At 48.7% G+C, this 20,631-nt stretch overlaps 1 protein-coding gene across 4 annotated transcripts in view; it reads left to right on the forward strand.

Annotated features, from left to right (window-relative positions):
* Positions 1-20,631, forward strand: part of ZMIZ2 (zinc finger MIZ-type containing 2) — a 95,692-nt gene that overhangs the window by 67,244 nt on the left and 7,817 nt on the right. For all 4 annotated transcript variants that reach the window (XM_066639763.1, XM_066639765.1, XM_066639764.1 and 1 more), the window contains 12 exons: positions 483-685; positions 5,157-5,349; positions 6,685-6,948; positions 7,954-8,133; positions 9,571-9,651; positions 9,944-10,115; positions 13,552-13,693; positions 14,592-14,802; positions 15,514-15,619; positions 16,732-16,889; positions 19,483-19,550; positions 20,044-20,112. In XM_066639763.1, coding sequence (XP_066495860.1) covers positions 483-685; positions 5,157-5,349; positions 6,685-6,948; positions 7,954-8,133; positions 9,571-9,651; positions 9,944-10,115; positions 13,552-13,693; positions 14,592-14,802; positions 15,514-15,619; positions 16,732-16,889; positions 19,483-19,550; positions 20,044-20,112 — 1,847 coding nt within the window. The remainder of the gene's footprint in view (positions 1-482; positions 686-5,156; positions 5,350-6,684; positions 6,949-7,953; positions 8,134-9,570; positions 9,652-9,943; positions 10,116-13,551; positions 13,694-14,591; positions 14,803-15,513; positions 15,620-16,731; positions 16,890-19,482; positions 19,551-20,043; positions 20,113-20,631) is intronic.

Below are 20,631 nucleotides of genomic sequence, written 5' to 3' on the forward strand. Positions count from 1 at the left end.
AGAAGTGTGGAGGAGAGCGGTGGGCTAGAGTGTCACTCTGAAAAGAGCAGTGGGCTGGAGTGTCGCTCTGTTTCTCCCACATGGTCTCCTCCACTCTGTCCTCTTTCCTCTCCAGTCCAGGGAGTTGGAAGAGGAGGAATAGTGGAGGCGAGTGGGTGGTCAGCGGTGGGTGCCCACGGTTAATCTGCTGCCTGAGTTGCCCACTCATAGATGGTCCAGCCCTGGAAATGCAGCTAGTGAAGCTTTTCTGTGCGTGGGGAAAAGCTTCATCTGCACAATCCAGAGTATCAGGCTGAAGTTAAAAGCACAGGAGCAGAGACAGAAAAAGAACGGTGGCAACCCCTAACTCTGTCTTCATGCTGTTGCCCGTCAGGCTAGGTGGTGCACTGGGGAAAGATCTGTGCTTTTAATGAAGTTGGCACTCGAACGTTCTGCGATGCTTTCTCACACTGCTTCTCTTGGGCTCACACCTTTTTTTCCAGGTTTTTGGCAACCCCATGGGCCCTGGGGGAAACACCTCTGGCAACCCCATGATGCCCAGCATGGCCAGCAGTGGCTCTGGCATGAACTCACCTCAGTTTATGGGACAGCAGCCTTTCCCAGAGGGATCCACCGGCAAGGGCTATGTGCAGCAGGCGATGTATAGTCGCAACTCTTACCCCGGAGGGCCAGGCTTCACTGCAAGGTAAGTGTCGGCGCTCAGTTGGCTCCCGTGTTGACCTGGGGAGGGGCCACAGCTCTGTGATTTGCAAGCGCATTCAGTCCCTGGCATCTCCGCATAAGGCTGGAGAAAGAGTCCTGTTGGAAACCCTGGAAAGCCACTCCCAGTGAGTGCTGACAGTACTGAACCAGATGGGGCCACTGAACTCTCAGTCAGGTTTCTCTGCTGCAAAAGAAGCTTATCCTTCCTGCTACCTGAGTACCTGGAAGCTGGTGTATTTTTAGGCTTCTGACTGATTGCTGGTGCAGCCCAGTGGCCAGGAAAACTAGCAGGGAATGAGGAAGTCCCCGGTTCAGATCTTACTCCTCCCATGAATCTCTTAGATGTTCTCAGCCCAGCCCCCAATCTCATGCCACTAGTCTACAGTGTGGGCATGATCACACCGGTGATCTACCTTGCAGAGTTGTTGTAAGCATTGCTACCAGGGTATGCGCGTGAAGCAGGGCCTTGGAGAGGAATTTTATCAGGGGGCACAAAGTTTCTTCTGGGCCCCTTTGCAAAGGGGGAGGGGTGAAACAGAACAGGGGAGGGTGGTGATGGGCGAGCAGAATAGGGGCAGGGAGGGGAAAGCTGGGTGAGGGGAGGGTAGAGACCACTGGGAAAGTCTTTGGAGCCCAGGTCTACTCAAGCGGCGTCAGTAGTGTTCCAGCATCCCCAGTCACAGTAATGTGCCCAGCATTCCGTATGGACAAGTCTGAGTAGATAGGAAAATGTCAGATCCCAGGAAATTTCTGGGCCCCTTACTTTGGCTCCTGGGCCCCCCTTTTGACCCTGGGCCCAGGTACAAATTACCCCCTTTATCCCCCTCTCCTAGGCCCTGCAAGAAGCATTTGCAGCACCAAAGTGGGATATAATTGTGGCATGTTATTATTTCTTATTGCTCCTATATTTGGGGCACAGAAGGGATTTTACCTCTGCGCCTGGTGGTAGGGTGGCTTTCCCATGAGGCTTGGCTCACTCGAGCTGTCAGGAGCTAGTCTCTTTCTTTGATTTGTCACTTTCAAATGTCTTACCCTCTCTTTCTCTCTCTCATTCTGGATGAAAGCCAGTGAATTGAAATGCTCGTTCAAAACGTTCTTTGAATGTTAAAAATCCCCCAATAGCCACTTAACCCCGGCCGTTAACATCCAGCCCAAACAAGGAGGTCTCGTGATGCTCTGGAAAACATTTAATCATGGACTTTGGGACCAGTCCAGGCAGTTTTGCAGTTGTGAGGCAGCCGCGTGGCCAGCCCGTCCGTGATAGCAGGTTGGTGAAATGCCTGCCATGGCCACTCTTCTTCCCAATCCCTGGATTTGAAAAGTAAGAGGGGAAAGGAGCAGAATGGGAAGTGTGGAGGAGATAAGATTGGTGGGCTAGCAACAGCATCAGAGACACTCTAGCCCACCACTCTCCTCTCTTCCTCTCCTGCCTCCTTCCCTTCCAAATCAAGGGAGGAGGAGCAATGGCAGTAGCTGGTGTGCCACCAGGTAAGGGGGTCAATATTTGTTTCACCACTTTAGGTAGCAGGAAGTCTTGGGCTGCGCCTGGGCAGCCACCAGGCATGTCTGTTGATGCACTCTTGTGGCCCAGACCTGACCTAGATGCTCGAGGACGGCATTTCTCAAACTGTGGGTTGTGACCCACTTGGTGGGTCTTGACCCAATTTCTGGTGGGTCCCGCAGAGCCTCCAATGAAAACACAGGTGATGGAAAGATCAGAAAACTAGTTGCCTCAAACCGTGAAACTTGTGTAAATGTAGGGAGATAAAAGTTTGAGGGTGTTTTTTCCTGGTGTATTTTTCTCCCAAGTCCATCAATGACAGGTCTTGGGGGCAGGTGAAGGCTGGGTCACATAACCAAGCCTTGGCCTCAAGCCTTGAGGCTATTCATTAGGGCTGCCTCATTACGAGAAATGGATTGTGTTTTATTTATTGGCAAATAAATAAAAGAATAAAATATTACTTGTAAGTAAATTGTTTCTTTCTAGGTGACCATTTTTTAAGTCTCATAAAGCTAGGTGGGCCTCAACAGAATGTCATTTTAAAAAGTGGGTCCCTATCCAAAAAGTTTGGGAACCTCTGCTTGTAGGAGAATTTTCTGCTACAAACAGGGGGCCAGAGCTGATGACCTTGTGGGTTCCTCCCAACTCTGTGGTTCTATGATAGCCTCTGTGCAGCGTAATCAAGAGGCCATTCTGGGTGCATCTTCAGTATCTTATTTACTCAGGTCTGGAGGCAGCTGTGTGTAGAGAATTTGCCCTTTAATAGTAAGGGAAAAGCAGCTGCTACCAGAGCAAATGAGGTCCTGTTATTCTCTAACGATGGTGAGTGGACAGTTCCTCCCCCTCGCCCTCCTCTGGGAACATAGTGAGAAGCGGCAAGGAAGCCGCATCTAAGAGCGTTTTTCATCCTCCTCTGCTGGTTCTTGTTGCCTGTGGGCGTTTGCTGCCTTCTGCAGGGTTGTGAAACAGACCAAGTGGAGCTGGGAAAGAAAGGAAGAAAGAAAGAAGGAAAGAAAGAAAGAGGAGGTTTCATCTTAATATCACTGGGAGGTTAACCTGTGAATCAGCCCAGTGTGTCATGAGAGAGCACACAAATAATAGTAGTGGGTGCATGACGAGCTGAGCTATCAGATGCAATTTGCCGGCTGTGTGAAGAGTCATCCCCCTTCTTCCTGTCATCTCTGATGCACAAGAGGGGGAAAGAGTGAGAGAGAGAAAAAGAGAGAATAAGGACAGCCACCAACTCATAGTCACCAGACCAGCTTGCGTCATCTCAGACACTTGTAGGATCCATCCTACTACCCTGTTTAGGCCTCCAACTCCTTTGGGACCATTTCCCCCCTCGACCGAAGGGACACTTGGAGCTCTTGCCCAATATCGATGCTCTTTTGTAGGGTTACCAAAATTCCAGGAGCCACCAGGGGAGGGAGGACTAAAAAAAAAAAAGCAGAACCTCGCAATGACTGTCTGGAGATCAGGAAACAGGGTCATCTTCCTGTCTCACTTCTAGAAAATCAGGCCAACTCCCTACATTGAACTAACCTGATTCAGGTTATGTGCCCTCTGCTTGCGCAAAATTAACAATTGATTAATTTTAAAACATTCTGTTCTACTCCCTGCAGCAGCCACCCAAAAAAGTTAAAACAATTTTAAAAAGCGTTGCAGTAATGACTCAAGCTGGACAAAAGCTAGCAGCAGCAGGAGCAAATTAAACATGAAAAAGGCTACCGGAACAGACAGGTCTTCGCTGAACTCTTAAGTCTCCGGTGTCTGGGCTTCCCAGGGGAGGGAATTCCACAATTTGGGTGCAGCTGCTGAAAGGGCCCTGCCCTTCATCCCTACCTGTGAAGCCTCACTGAGGCAGGACATGGACCAAGGGCACAGAGGATGTCCAAAGCACATGGGGAGATACATGTGAGAGGAGGCAGTCTTTGAAGTAACCAAGTTGTTGGGCTTGAAAAAGAATTCAGCACCTTGGATTGGGCATGGACACACAACTATGAGATCGTGCAGACCTGGCCATGGTGATCCATGCCACGGAGACGTTGAGGTTAGATTATTGTAACGCGCTCTATGTGGGGCTGCCCTTGAAGACGGTTCGGAAACTGCAACTAGTGCAGAATGCGGCGGCCCATGTAGTTACTGGAGGTGGGCAGTTCGACTGTCTGTCCGCTTCTCCAGCGGCTGCATTGGCTACCCCTTCGTTTCCGGGCCCAATTCAAGGTGCTGGTTTTGACCTTTAAAGCCCTATACTGCTCTGGGCCAGGGTATCTTAAAGATTGCCTACTCCCGTACAATCCGGCTCGTCCTCTTAGGTCATCAGAGAAGGCCTTTTTACAAGTGCCGCCGCCTAGGCAGGTACGTGGGGCGGTGGCAAGAAATAAGGCCTTCTCAGTAGTGGCACCAATGCTATGGAACTCCCTTCCCCTTGACTTAAGAATGGCTCCCTCTCTTGAGACTTTTTGGCGAGGCCTGAAAACCCTTCTGTTTAAACAAACCTTCTGAGTTCTCAGCCTTTTTAACATCTTTTCAACATCTTTTAATATTTTTTACAGGCCTGATTCTTTTATGATTTGCTGCTCTATGCTCTTTTTACCCGACTATTTTTTATCTGACTGCTGTTTTTATGATATGTGTTAATATGTTTTTATTTTGTTTTAAATTATGTTTTTAATCTGTTTTAACCTGTTGTAAGCCGCCTTGAGTCCCTTCAAGAACTTCAAGAGAGAAAGGCAGGGTAAAAATAAAGTTGTTGTTGTTATTATTATTATTATTATCTAACTGTTGTCAAAAAAGCAAAGGGGAAGTTACAGATGTGTTGGAGAAGTGTCTCTGTATGATCACCAGGGCTTGTGTGCTCTAAACTAAGGGAGTCGACATTTTATTTCTTCATCCTATTTCTGTTTACAAGGAATGCAGTGAGCCCTGCTGCTTAACCTCTTCCTCTCTCCAGCTATGCAGGCAGCCCAAACGGCCCTGGGGGAATGGGCATCCCTTCGCATACAGGGAGACCCCCTGCAGATTTCACCCAGGCAGCCGCCGCCGCCGCTGTTGCCGCCGCCGCCGCCACGGCCACAGCCACTGCCACTGCCACAGTGGCTGCCCTGCAAGAGAAGCAGAGTCAGGAACTGAGCCAGTACGGAGCGGTAAGAAGCAGCCTGTGATTCAGTCGGTGAAGCCTCCCACCATTTGGGGGTGAATAAATGTGAATCGGGCGATGACTGGAAAATGCTGAAGGGGTGTCATCTGTTTAGTTTGATTGCAGAAAGGTCAAAGGCTGGTGGCTTTGTTGAGAGGTGAGAAAGAGGCAGTGAAGCACAGAGGAAGGGGGAAACCTTTCTCCATCTGTGATGTATCCAATAAAATACAAGTCTAAGGTGGAGATGGGGAGAATTCTCCTCTTTGAATGGCAGATCAGGGCGTCCTTTAACACAGGGCTCTCCAGGCTCTGGCCCGCGGGCCAGATCCGGCGCCCTATCTAATCCTCCCCTGCATGAACAGTACTTACCGTTCTGCAAGTGAGTCTCTTGTTCCAGATCACCCCCAACCTTCGCGCTCGCCAGTTGCTTCCAAGGTCTTTTGCCCCAGCTAACTTTGTGCCTGGATTTCCGGGCACGCACATGTGGCCAGTGCAAAAGTTGGGGGCGATCTGTGGCATGAACGGGAGCGCCCCTGGGTGGAGTAGTAAGCTCCCTTCATGCCAGGGACTGCATTACCAATGCGCAGCGATCTCCACTTTGGAAACCCACTACAACTGGGCAAAAGACCACATGTTATATATCCTAAGCTTCTTATCCCAACTCTAACTCTACCTTTGTTTGTTAAAAATTTAAAATTACATAATAATAATAATAATAATAATAATAATAATAATAATAATAATAATAATAATAATAATAATACAGGTATTTATATACCGCCTTTCTTGGTCTTTATTCAAGACTTTATTCAAGGCGGTTTACATAGGCAGGCTAATTTAAATCCCTGTAGGGATTTTTACAATTGAAAGAAGGCTCTATCTTTCAAGAGCCACAACAATTCAGATGTTTCGTTCTGATCTGGCCTCCATCCTCCCATGCTCAGAGCAGATGGAATAACTCAGCTTCAGCTTGTCAGCTGCTTCAAGGTCGCATGGTGCCAGTGGCCTCGAATTGGCGACCTTGTGGATGTTATCTTCAGGCAAATGGAGGCTCTACCCTCTAGACCAGACCTCCTGCCCCATATACATCTAATATAAATATGCATATACTGGGACACAAATGTCCAGGGCGCAAAAAAGGACAGATGCAAATGTCCAATACTGGGACACATTTGATTGGAGCCCAGTTGTCCAGGGTGTAGTGGTCCTGTCCCTGTTCATTGGTAGGGATGAGCCCTGGGAATCCATTGAAGCATATGCCATTCTTCCAGTTGCTTTCCTCAGTATCTACTGGTTTGGTGTTGTGTTGTACTAAGATTTTCCTTCTTTCTTCTCTCTGAAGATGGGGGCCGGGCAGCCCTTCAACAACCAATTCCTTCCTCACTCGGGGCCCCGGGGGCCAGCTGTCCCTCCTGGAATGAACCCTGCCAATATGGGCGGCGTGATGGGAACTTCCGGAATTTCTTCCATGAGCATGAACACCGCGAGGGCTCCTACCATGAACGCCTTGTATGCTGGACAGCGGATGCCCCAGCATGGATACCCTGGCCCTCCACAAGGCCAGCAGATCCCCAGGCAGGGGGTCAAGAGAAGCTACTCTAGTGAGGTGAGCATAGAGTAGGGGATGTTTTAGGAACTCGGGGCAACCTTCAGCTTCTTGAGCTGTTTTAGGGTCTCAAACATATTATCGGTAATATTGATGGGCAATGTATGTGCCCAGCTTGTTTCTCTCTGGTTTTCCTGGGAACTAAGAATGATGAAACCATGGTGGATGGTAAACTGGTGATTAAATCTGACCAAACACAGATTAGAAGCCTATTTGCAGGCTTATTCTGTGGCAATGGTGGTGACAAATTAATCCTAATTCTTCACCGTCATTGCCGCAACACAGACCAATGAGACTTGCCCAGGTGGTAAAATCCTTACTGCAACCTTGGCTAAGTTCTGATCAGACTTCACTCTCGGAGGGCCACTATGACATGTCTGCAAGACACGATGGATGAAAGCTCTTGTGTCTGACTTTAAAATGCTGTGTTGGTGTTGCCATGCAAGGAATGCCCATGGCTTCCATTTGTCCTTTTCCTCAAGAGTTGTTGATGGCCATGGGCTTAGACTATTTTAAAAGGGGGTCAGACAATTTAACGGAGAGACAAATCTTAACAATAACTAATAGTTATGATGACTACTTGCTAGCTCCAGGTTTGGTACAGTCTGCCTCTGAATGCCAGTTGCAGGGGAGCAACAGCTGGAGAGAAGTAGGTTTTTTTGTCCTGCTTGTGGGCTGTCTGTGGAGGAATCTGTTGGGTCACAGATGGCCTGATCCTGCAGAACTTTTCTTTTGTTCTTAAGTCGTTTGGATGAGTTTCAGTTGGTGTAGAACAGTGTTTCTCAATGTTTGTCCCCTGCTGTACCACTTTGCATGGTCCACCTATTGGAAGTACCACTGGAAGTGACTGTCGATGATGTCCCACATGAACCGCGACACCCACCTCAAGCACTATTGGCGGTTCGGGTACCACTGATTGAGAAACACTGATGTGGAAGGAAGGCAATGCAGTAACCCAAATGTGGAGGCATGGTTAAATTCTCCCGTCTCTCTTGTCTCTTCCAGGGCTACCCAGGGCAACAGTACATGCAAGGTGGTCAGTACCCCACCCAAGCCGGACAATATGCCCCCAGCGCACTTCAGCCATCAGCTCCGTCCCCCTCCTACCCTGGCCACCGGATGTCCATGCAGCAGGGAATGAGCCAGTATCTCTCTGCCTCTGGCACAAGTGGCCCATACTATAAGGTACCCAGTTTCTATGGTAACAGCTTCCAAGGCTCTCTGTGGATATGTGTGTGTGTGTGGGGGGGAATTATTCTACCTGTAAGAGGAGAGAGAGAGAATTCTCAGTAGTAATGATGAATATGCCCGGTGAGAATCCAGCTTTGTTGGTCTGAGCCATTTTCATTCTGCCCTCAGAGTGAGCCACGGGGAGGCCGGATGCATCCCACTGTAGTTTAATCTGTGGCAAGGGACCGCTTTGTCACTGCTGGCTCCAGTGCCTTTGCCCCTTCCACCTGTGCTGCAGTGTTGATGCATTCAAGATGCAAGGTGGTGATGGCTGCCTCTCTCTTTGTCCACTTGACTCCTCCCCCCTTCCCTGGAGAGAGGAATGGCATGGGAAAAAGAAATGTGAAGGAGAGGAGCATAGTGAGCTAGTTCAATGCTCCAGACCAGAGGTGTCAAACATAAGGCCCAACGGCTAGGTATGGCCCACAGAAACTTTTTACCCAGCCCTTGTGATATCTCGGCTCTCCCAGGACCACCATCAGCTGCTCTCAGCTGCTGAGCTGTGAAGCAATACCTTGGCAGAAGCAGCACTGCTAAAAAGGCAGCCAGCGTGATGATTGGGCACTCCCGTATCTTGAAAATATGATCAAGGTTTGCATATTTTCTCTTTCAGCTAATGAGTTTCTATGTGAGAACAAGCTGCTTATTTCTGACTGTCATCTGCATAATGACATCACTTCCTGCTTCATGATATCACTTCTAAGTCTCAGCAGACACCATTTGGCCGATTATATGAAATGAGTTTGACACCCCTGCTCTAGACCTCCATGCTTTGTCTTCTGCTCCATTCCATTTCCCTTTTCCTTTTTAACTTAGGGGACAGGATGAGGAGCAGCGGCAAGTGGAAAGGGGGGATCATTGGGCATGCTGCCCATAGAGATCCTAAGAAATTAACGCACCCACCCACCATCGCCAGCTCACCAAATGATAGCTTATCACTGTTGTGCAAAAGGGACCAAAGAAGAGGACTTCTTCCTGGGTGAAACTGTAAACCAGTGGCAGAAACAGGAACAAAAATCCTGAATCTTTTGGGGGCGGGGGTCTGTCAGTGCTGAAACTGTCTTCTCTGGGTCACTGAGTCAGCTATAAGAAATGGAGACTGACCTGAAGGTGTTGAGAGTTTTCTCACTCGGCCCTCTGATGTGTGATAAATTAGGTTGGCATTTGAATTTGGGGGGGAGGGGTGGCCCCTCACCTTTTGGGATAGCAATTGTTTTTACAAGGTTACAAGGGCCCTTCGGTTGGGGGGGGCATTTAGGGCTTTCTACCTTCTCCCTTGCCTTCTTAATTTTGACTCTGGATTAGACTACAGTCATGCCTGTTTTGAGAGTGAGAATGGGCCAGGGGATGTAGATGACTCCATCAACGTTCTTTGGGTTTTCCCCTTTCCAGCCTTCCGATCAGTTCAATGGTCAAAATGCCAGCTTCAACGGGGGCAGCTTCAACAGCTATGGACAGGCTGTGATGAACGGGGTGAGTCTTACTGTTTGCTGGCTTCAGAATTAAACTGGGGTGCCTCACTGTGATGGAGAAGCCAAGTGAGCGCTCTGGTGAAACTGTAGCTTCCTTCTGTATTAATCAGAGGCTGTTCCTGTGTTTGCTTATTGTTTCCAAGTCCCTGTTCAGTAGCGAATACAGTTCTTGCTTGCCCTGTTTCAACCACATCATATCATTTAATGCCTCTGTTAACCACATAAGCCTCTCCCTTCAAATAATGTGTGTCTAACTGGTGTACCGTTAGCCTCATGTTTGGTTCTGCTTTCAGCCTGCAAGATCCATGCCCGGTTACCCCAGCTCTCCTCTACCTGGTAACCCCACCCCTCCAATGACACCGGGAAGTAGCATCCCTCCATATATGTCTCCGGGGCAAGATGTGAAGTCACCCTTCCTTCCAGACATCAAGTCCAATATCAATTCTTTGCACCCCTCTCCCTCTGGTAAGTGTTTGGATTAAAGCCCTGGGACTGTGATTGGCTTGCCATTGACACACAGGGTCATCGACTGAGGGCTGGTGGGGGTTTACACGTGGATCTGAAGAGCTGGAGGGGTTGTGGCCTTGAATGCCCCTCCTGATTATCCTTATCTCAGGCAAGTGCTGTAGGCAATCTTGGAGAGATCTTGCTCTCTGTGCACACGCGCTTGTGAGACGCTTCAGTTTAGATGTCTGCCGCCAGTCTGGCAGGCTGGCCCATTTGAGTTACTGTCTTGCTCGCTTCCATACACTTACATCATTCCTAGGAAGCACTGCCAGTAATCCCATCTCTGCCCCTTGGTCTGTTCTGACCCAGAAAAGCATGCTTAAATTGTGTGCTATCTTAGATGACGTTCCTTTTTCTTTTGGTGTCTTGTTGCAATCCCCAGCATCAGTTGAAGATCTGTTGCCATCTTTGCCTTTTTGCATTCTTTCTCCATGGCTGCTGTTAGTTGCATAGCTGAGGGGGGCAGGGGGGTACATTGCCACAGGTACCATGCCTTGAGGGGTGTCCTAAAAGCCTCCGAAAGGCACTTCTGGTTTTCAACAAAAACTGGAAGTGCCTTTCAGAGGCACCAAAAATGTTGTATGGGGGGAGTGTTAAAAATTTGGAGAGGGGTTTTAAAAATTGTTGTGTCCTTGGGTACCAGATGCCTTAGCTATGCCACTAGCTGCATACTTTTATGGAATCCTCTTGCTTGGGAGGTTCTCTGGAGCCCTAACCCGAATGCGTTTCTCTATCATTAGAGATGTTTTAACTTGAGCTGATCCACAAGGCCGTGGCATACGACTGCCCTTGCAGCCCCACTGTTGACAGTACATATGTGAACAGTGGAAGCTACTTGCGGGGCTGAAGGGCTGGGGACTTCTTGTATTTAGCAGTGGGGAGAGCAACTGCTTCTTTTCAGCCCAGGACACCATCCTTCTGTTGATACCAGCGGGATGATACCACCATACTCTGTTGACACCTGATACCAGCGGCTGTTGCTGGTATCCCCCTTCTGTCCCATTTTAGACTGCAAGCCCTTCTGGTCAGGGAGCCATCTTTTGATTCCTTTTTGTTATGAGAGCTTTTGCATTGTAAAACAGTATATACATTTTTTTACTCCCCAGTTCACGCAGGAGGCAAAAGGAATGTCCTATGTTCTTCCTACCCCTGAGGATATTTTTTATTTGATTATTAGGAGTCCTTTGGCAGAGCAGGGGATCGGTTTATACGTTTTATCGGAAATAAAATGGCAAAGGGTTCTCTAGGAAGTATGGCTTCAGGCGAAAGGTGGACCAACCTGGATATTCTCTACAGAAAACACAAACTCTTTCCCTCTATATAAAAAATAGCATGTGAAAGTTGAAAGGTTCAGCCTAGCTCTCTCTTTTACGTTTATTTATTAAGAGATTGATGCCGTGCTGTTCAGTCCCAAAAGGACAGCTCAAAGCACAGAATGACATAAATAATGAACAGGCTATGCCAGCCTCCCAGAACAGAGACTTCCCCGAGCTGGGGCTGCAACCGATAAGGCCTTGTCCTGGGTTAAACTTGATCAAACCTCTGATGGTAGGGGAATGAGTCGCAGAGTCCCAGGCAACCAGTGAAGATGGTGGGCAGATTCATGTGGGAAGAGACGCTCTCCCAGATATTCTAGCCCCGAACTGTTATGGACTTTAAAGGTTAAAACCAACACCTTAATTTGATCCCAGAAACCAGTGGTAGAGTTGCGTCAAGTACTGGCTCCCAAAAGAAGCTGTGTCGCCCAGTTCTGGCCCAGCTGAAGTTTCTGAATGCATTTCAAGGGGTGACAGAACCATTGTGTCCTGGCCAGATGCGTCCCCGTCATTTTCATCCCTGGACATTTGCACCCATTGTTTTTTGTGTTTTTTTTTTTTGGCATCCCAGACATTTGTATCCCAATATATGTATATTCGTATTAGATGTACTTTTTAAATTTTTAAAATGCAAAGGCAGGGTTAGGGTTAGGTTTAGGACTGGGATAAGTGACTTGGCATACATATCTTGGGGTTGTTGCCTAGTTATAGTTTCTTTGTCGCCCAGTTATAGTAGGACACAAATAACCGAGACACCAAAAAAAAAATAAAAAATGGATGCAAATATACAGGATGTCAATGACCTGGATGCATTTGACCAGGGCGCTGACCCTAGTACAGTGTTTCTCAACCAGTGGTACCTGTACTGCTGGTGGTACTTGAAGTGGTGTCCAGTGGTACTTGCGTGACCCCCAGACCCCCACCACCTGGCAGTGAGACCAGCAAAGCAACCCAACAAGCTGCACTAGGCGATTTGGCTCAGTGGGCAGAGTTCAAGTGTGCACTTTTTTCACAATTGAAAAAGCCCTTCTTTCCACCATGAGCCTCTTACTGGGGTTTGTTGTATTCCATCTAGCCTCCCAATCTGGAATTAACTAGCGATGACATCATCACCAGTTACTTCCAGTGGTACTTCCAATAGGTGGATCATGCAAAGTGGTATGGCAGGGGGACAAACATTGAGAAACATTGCCCTGGTACCATTTCAAGAGAGCGCCCTGCAGTCCTCTCCTCTTGATGGAACCAGGACATGCGGTGGCCTGATCTGCTCTAGAAAGAGGCACAATTGGTGCCCCCATCCCCCCCATCTGTGGAGCGAAGTGGTACAGTCCCAGGCAAGCTTTGCCACTCGATTCGAGACGGCTTCAACTGACTTTGGACTGGGCCAGGAGATGCCCAGTTGCAGATTTGGGGAACTCTGGAATGTTGGGGGCCTGAGGGATCCTTGGCAGTTGGAAGCTACAGTTGAGCCCTTTAGCCCCAACTGCTAAGGTAGTGGGTTGGAGGGCAGCAAGGACCCCATTAGGATTTTATGGATGCATTTGTTCAATGCATAGATATAATAGATACTTGTGCATTTGCTCAACAAAGCAATAGTCAAATAGCAGCACAAAATCAGCATCCCAAGAGCTGAAACGGCAGAGTCATCGTCAAAAGCGAGCAGCAGAGCCCAACCCACCATATGGCATCTGGAGGCCACTCAAAAGAGAGAGGTCTTTGGGCCCCTCTTCCGGAGGACCTGAGGATGCAGTGGGTGCAGTCTGGAAGGGCAGGTGCACAGAGAGTCCCTCTTCCAAATATTTGGGAAAGAGTGCACCATGCCGAGGAAGGAAGAAGCTGCGGTCCCTGGCTGAACAGGGGAGGCTGGGAGAGAAGCTGGGCCTGCGCGTTGCCCTTCCCAGTGCAGTTAGCGGGCCCTTTGGTCTCTCGCCAGATGCACGCTTTCCCTTCGTATGTCCCCTACTACCAGACCAGGCTGGCCCCTCTGCCTCCGTACGCGTACCTGCAGTGCCTTCCAGCGCAGGTAGCCCTAAGACCTCAGTCGATCACCGGCAAATTCTCTCCTCATGCCCCCTCAGGAAACCCATGTGATGAATTGCGGTTGACCTTCCCCGTGAGGGACGGGGTGGTCTTGGAGCCCTTCCGCCTCCAGCACAACTTGGCTGTCAGCAACCATGTCTTCCAGCTCAGGGACTCGGTTTACAAGACTCTGATGCTCAGGTGAGATCATTTTGCTTTCCTTGTATCACCCCAGGCTTATTTTTCCACCAACTCTAGCGAGAGCGGCATCATAGCCGCCAGTGCCCTGGCGCTGGGCGCTCCCTCCTCTCCCGCACGTGCTCTGATTCTCTTCCTTACTTTCCGCTTCACAGCAACTCTGATTTGCCATTACATCCAACTCGTAGTTTGCCTTTAAACAAGAACAAAATAAAAACCCTGTGCATAATTTCGTTTCCCCAGTGCTAATGTGGAGGCAAACTGGTTTGCAGTAACCATAGTTTTGGTGACTAACCATGGTTTGCCCATATACAATAACCAGAACAAACGGTAACTTGATGTGAAGCAGGACGAAATCTTGGGCAGCCATTTGGTGTACTTTCAGAGCAGATGGGACATTATTTTATGCTGTTGATAATGAATTGTTGTCTGTCCTGTGTTCCCTGGTTCATCTGCCCCAGAGGCCATGTGCCAAAAGCTGCACCTTCCTAGAGCATCTCAGACCAAAATGCCCCATGACATCTGACAGTCACATTTGCAACTCCAAGAGTTCCTTCTACGGATGCTGGGGGGGAGTGGAGCATTAGCAACCTGAGTTTGGCCTGAGCAAGGTTAAATATTCAACCTTCTCCTGACATACAGCTCAGGCTTTTGCTCCTTAACCTTCAGGCATCATTCTCAGACCGCTTTTCCAACTTGTTGAATGGACCTGCACTTTTGGTATTGGCCAGTGAGAGCCTGCCAGATTACTGCTGCAGTGTAAAATTCTTGCTTCTTGGGCTCCTGGATCCTTGTTCTTTGATCTGGCTCCCTCCCACCTGCTCCTGGGGAACTTGTGCCTTTCCAGAGGCATTATCTTTGTTTAAAAAGGAGTACTCAACCGTTTCTCCGCTTTTAATAGGCCTGATTTGGAGCTGCAATTTAAATGCTACCACCACGAGGACCGACAGATGAACACCAACTGGCCGGCCTCGGTCCAGGTCAGCGTGAATGCAACACCCCTGACCATTGAGCGAGGGGACAACAAGACGTCGCACAAGCCCCTCTACCTAAAGCAGGTGTGCCAGCCGGGGAGGAACACCATTCAGATCACGGTGACTGCTTGCTGCTGTGTAAGTTCTTTTTTTCGCCTTCTTCGTGTTTCTGAGAGATCCCTTGTTCACTCTGCTGCATGGAGTTCACTGTTGTGTTTGCCTCTCTCTGCCCTGGGAAAAGCCCAGAGTGATTTTCACCCCCTAGTCATATCACTCCCCTTCTTATTTTTTCCAAAAGCCACCCGGCATCTCATTAATCTAATCCCCCTTCTTTAAAAGCTCCTGTGGGCTATGGTGGTGTGACCTCTTAGGTGGTGTGTCCCAAACAATCAAAACATTTGTACCCAGAAGGCCAAATTCTATGTGCTTCCATATTCTTTGTGCTTCCAGGGCTGTCCTGTCTTGTCGGCACACAACCAGATAAGGAGAATAGCAGTGCTTTGTGTGCTGCCTGAGGCACCAAAAAGTCCTGAGCGCTGCCTGTACACCCCCTCAGTAATTCCTACAATAACTCTGCAAGTTAGGCAGAGTATTGTCCCATGGTATTGTCCCAGCATTGTAGATGGGTGACCGAGATGGGGAGAGAGCAGCTTGTCTATGCCCAACCAATGAATCTGTGCCGAGCTGAAATTTTTGGCTAATGACCTCCTGGTTCCTACTCTTATTCACAATGTGACAGCAGCCGACACATGGAGCAGGAAAGCAGGTCCCAATCCTTGGAGCAAGAGGGAGAAGCAATTTGCTGTGTGGAGTTGGTAACCCCTCCTCTTTTCTTCTTATTCTTTGTAGTCACACCTCTTTGTCCTGCAACTGGTTCACAGGCCCTCTGTACGGTCTGTTCTGCAAGGCTTGATAAAGAAACGCCTGCTGCCTGCTGAGCACTGCATCACCAAAAGTGAGTAGGTGCACCCTTCCCTACCTGGAAATGGGGCCAGGGAACTGGGGTTCTCTGTCCTGATTCCTTAAGACAGTGATGTTCATTTCCTGTGGAGTAGAAATGAGGAATCAAGTCTTCTGGGACGTTCGTATCACTAGAAAAAAGGCGTGCAGTAATAAAGACCCATGGCCGACACATCTGTGGGACAACTGAGGCAGTTGTTTCAGGCAGTGACTTGGAGTGGGGTGCCAAAGGCCTGCCTCTTCAGCTCCTGCTCTGTGACTTTTGAAAAGGAAGTGGGGAACAGAGCATTACAGCAGCCATTTTCAACCGCTATGCCGCGGCACACTGGTGTGCCGCGGATGGTCTGCAGGTGTGCCACAGGATGTGAGCCCTTGCTGTCATTGGGCGTGCCTTAACAATTGTAGAAAAATTAATGGTGTGCCTTGTCAATTTTAGTGCCTTGTCAGTGTGCCAGGAGATGAAAAAGGTTGAAAATCACCGCATTAGAGACAGGTTGGAGGAGAAGAGGGTGGTGGGCTAAAGTGTCATACTCGCCTTCCTCTTCTGCTCCATCCATACAGGGAGCAGGAGGAAGAGCAGATGGGCAGTCCTTGCCACTGTGGCTCTTGAGTCAACCTCCTGGATGGAATAGTCCTCTCTGATATTGTTAGTCCCAACTAGAAGCAGCTCATAGTATCTCTGCTGTCGGCTGGGTGCTTCCTGAGTTCAAATGTCAGAGAAAGAACCTAGAGCCTCCTGTTGCAAGCAGCCTTTCAGTCATCAGGTTGCAACATCTTTCATCCTTCCTAGCAGAGGTCACAGCAGAACCCTCCTGATGAGAAGTGTAGGAAGTCAAGCCCCCTTTTGACATACGAATAAGGATTCTGCAGATCTTGGGTTGGGACAACAGGGGGCAGTGACATGGATTCAGTGGGCTATGACATGGGAGGTAGGGCAGGCTCTCTGCAACTGGAGTCTTGTCAACCCAGTTGTCAACCCTTGCTGGAACACTACTTGGTCCAGTAACTGGCGCCATGTTTAAGCTCCCTGGGTCAGCTCCAGCCACCAGTTCCCATTCTGGCTGCTCTCCCCCCCCCCCACCTCACTGCTTCCCTCTCTCTACCTAGTCAAGCGGAACTTCAGCAGTGGCACAATCCCCGGAACTCCGGGTCCAAACGGCGAAGATGGGGTGGAGCAGACAGCCATCAAGGTATCCCTCAAGTGTCCCATCACTTTCCGGAGAATCCAGCTTCCTGCGCGGGGTCACGATTGCAGGCATATACAGGTGGGTGCCCAGTCTAAACTGCACTTCCCATCACTCTGCAGGGACGTTAGACTTGCGTCATTGAGCCCCACCAACTGTGCCCTTGGTTGATTGTAGCCTGCTCTTGTCCAAGAAGCACAGCATGGCTTTGTGTATGTTTTCCCAGCAGTACAGAGCATCTGAAGCCTTCAGCCGGTTTTCACTAATTGGCAGGGACTGCCCAAATTCTCCTGGCCCCAGGGGCAATGTTCTGGTAGTACACTATGCGATGGCGTAGCTGGAGGGGGGGCAGAGTACCCAGCCTGGCAGGGTGCCTCAGTGGGGCGGGCAAGCAGCCCCTCTCTTCGTAGCCATTCCATTTTGCTCCCCCCGCCAGGAATGGCTCCAAAGGGAGGGGCCGCTTGCCGGCGCCACTGAGGCTCCCTGCCAGGCCGGGTGCTCTGCCCCGCTCCAGCTACACCACCGACGCTATCCATTGCTGCTGCTGCTCCTTCTCTTGTCCCTTGAACTTGAAAAGGAACAGGGGGACTGAGAGGCCCAGGAGAGTGGTAGCCTAGAGTGTCTGATTTCCTTTTCTCCCTCTTTTCTATTCCGTATCCAAGGAGCAAGAGAAGGAGGAGCAACGGGAGGGGCAAAGTGGGTCCCTCATGTCAATCTGCTACCTGAGGCAACCGTCTCAGTTGGTCTCATGGACAGACCGGACCTGCTAATTGGAACTTTTTTTTTATTAAGGCTCAATTGCTTGTCCTCTCTCCAGATTCTCCCTGCCAGTGGAGACCAAGCAGCTTCCAGGCTTGGCAAGCCCGTGGATTGATCATTCAGTATACAATTAGACACACATATAATAAGGGGAGGTAAACAACCGTTCCCCGCCCCCTAAATAGAAACTGATATATGATACATCAAATGAATGTCATCGCATCTTGCATTGTCATTACTGATACTCTTTTCCTTTTCAAAAAAAAAATCAAAGCAAAATAGAAGTTCTTTCTATTAAATCCTTACAGTGCTGTTAGAATTGGATTATTCACGCCGTCTCGTATATAATGAATAGTACCGGAGTTTAGAAATGTAGCCCTGTTTTGAACCAGCATTGTGACTGCGTTCATTTTTCTCTCCCTTAAACAGTTTCCGCACAGTCGGTTCATTCATAACTGTCGCCCACCAGTTTTTTTTCAACGCCACTCATCTTTTGTGGGATGATATCAGTTTCCCATTATTTAGCTACTGGCTTTCTTGTGGCTGTAACTGCATTAGGAACCAAACGCTGACCTTTCTTGGGTACTGTTTCTCTCTCCAAGCATTAACAGTGCACAAATGGGAGAGGATAGAATATTCTTTCCAAGAATACCCCATGCAGACAATCACCCGGGATTTAGTTACAAAGGCACATTTTCCACCTCTGCCTGTAACCTCCATTCTAATGATTGCTTCAGCATTGCCCCAAAGCTATCCTATGAGATGGTTTTGATTTTTGAGAAGTTTGCCAGTGGTTCTCACACATTTAGTACCGGGACCCACTTTTTAGAATGAGAATCTGTGAGGACCTGCTGGAAGTGATGTCATGAATTTTCAAGCACGGAAATTTTTAACAATCCCAGGCTGCAATCCTACCCAAACTTACCCAGGAGTAAGTCCCATTGACTGTCATTGTTAAAAGAATATACATAGTAGCTTGTTAAAAGTACAGGTCTGTAACATTTCCCCAAATGCTGTCACATACCATGATAGCATTAAGTCTAATATATTAAAAATAAAATGCTGAAATGCATGGGGCCCCCCCCTGAAATTGGCTCGTGACCCACCTAGTGGGTCCCAACCCACAGTTTGAGAAACACTGCCACAACAGTAACATCTAATGTGAATTTTTCTTGATTGGATGAGACTTCACAGGCAAACCCACCCACAGAATTTCACTATTCTTGAGTGGTCCTATTACCAAGCTCCCTTGCCCATGTTCATCTCTGTCATACTCCACATTTCTTTTTCTCAGTAGGTTGTCAACTTTTGACAAAAGTTTTTTGTTGCTTTCCCTCTCCTATCAGAAATGATGACTTAGTCTTTGACCACGGCCAAAAATTCCATGAATCCAAGAAAGCAACTGTGACGTGGCAGTTTGTTCCTGAAAAGAATAACATCATCACAACAGCTGCCCCCAAACTTATCACAGTCACGGAGCCCTGTCACGGCTGTGCCATCACTCAGTTCTCCTGGGCGCTACCATCTTGAATACTGTGAGATCTCGCACTATTCAAGATGGTGGCGCTCGGGAGAGCTGGTCACTAGGGATATCCCATGGTGCCTCTGTGAATTGGCTGTAGCATCCATAGATGCCTCAGTACACAGTTTGGGAACCACTAACGATGCTCGTTAGGAAAGGCAGAAGACCAAGCTGACCTAACTGACCTATTTTGTTTTTGTTATTAGCAGAAGTGTCATACTGATGGATTATTAAAAGTCTCTCTTTGTTGTTCTGATAGTTTTAAAAATCCTTGACTGTTAGTGGACAGCCCTGTGCCTGGTCAGTTGTCGAAATCTCAGTTGACCAGTTCCACGCCAAGCCAGCTTCCAGTGCTTTCTCTCCATCACACCTCTCCTTTTTGTCTTTGCCCAGTGCTTTGATCTGGAGTCGTACCTGCAGCTGAACTGTGAAAGAGGAACGTGGAGGTGTCCAGTTTGCAAGTGAGTATTCCGAGTTTTGGAGGCGGGAAGCTTAGTCAAGAACTCAATGTAAGGCAGTGAAACAGCCAAAGGACTTAAATCTGTACTAAGAGCCCTGCTGGATCGGGCCAGAAGCCTTATCTAGTCCAGCATCCCACTTCTTGCATTGCCTAGTCAGATTCCCCTGAGAACCCCCAAGCAGGAGACGCAAAGCAATAGCCCCACCCACCCCCAGTGTCTGTCATCTCTAGCAGTGTACAGACTGGAAGCTCAGCTGGACCAGTCGCCTGCAAGGGCTTCCTCTCTCTGCTGCATGTATTTCTCCATCATTGTCTCAAGTGTCTGCTGAAATCCAAGAAAGGTGCATTCATTTTTGGGGCTTGCCCGGGGCACAGTGAAGGGAAAAGAAGTTGCAAAGAAGCCAAGCCGGAGTGTATCCATAATGCAGAACGAGCCCACAGCCTGTTGGCTTTTCAGTGCTACCTCCTCACCCCGTTCTTTGCTTTGTTCCCAGTAAAACGGCCTTGTTGGAGGGGCTGGAGGTGGATCAATACATGCTGGGGATTCTCATCTATATTCAAAAGTAAGTCTCTGCTTTTGCTTTGCCCTCTTTCCTCAGTGAAAGTGTCTGGACCAAATATTTTCCCACCCCCTGCCCGGTTTTATTGATTTTTATTAATGATTTTACTCATTCTTTGCACACATTGTACATTTTATTACGGGGCTTTGTGTGCCGCCTTGGGCGTTTGCTTCAGTAGGGGAAAGGCAGGATAGAAATTCTTTAAATAAATAAGTAAAATGCAAAGCATTGGTCAGGGTCACAGTGTGCTGGTGCTGTCTGCTCGCCAGAGGCAAGGCCAATGCTGGAATTGGACACGACAACTCACATCCTTTTCCTATATGACGTCACAACTAGGGAAGGCTATTCTAGTAGGAGAAATACAGGGCAAGGACTCTCGAGCACCTAGGCAGCTCTGGGAAATGGCCTTCAACAGAGCTCTTGGCTGATCACTGTGGTTTTAAGTGTGAAGGAGCAGTGAGTGAACACCCAGTTTGGAAAACATCTGGTGGATGGAAAATGGAATCCAGTGGTGTAGGCAAG

Source organism: Tiliqua scincoides, chromosome 11 (genome assembly GCF_035046505.1).
Source record: "Tiliqua scincoides isolate rTilSci1 chromosome 11, rTilSci1.hap2, whole genome shotgun sequence".
NCBI lineage: Eukaryota > Metazoa > Chordata > Lepidosauria > Squamata > Scincidae > Tiliqua > Tiliqua scincoides.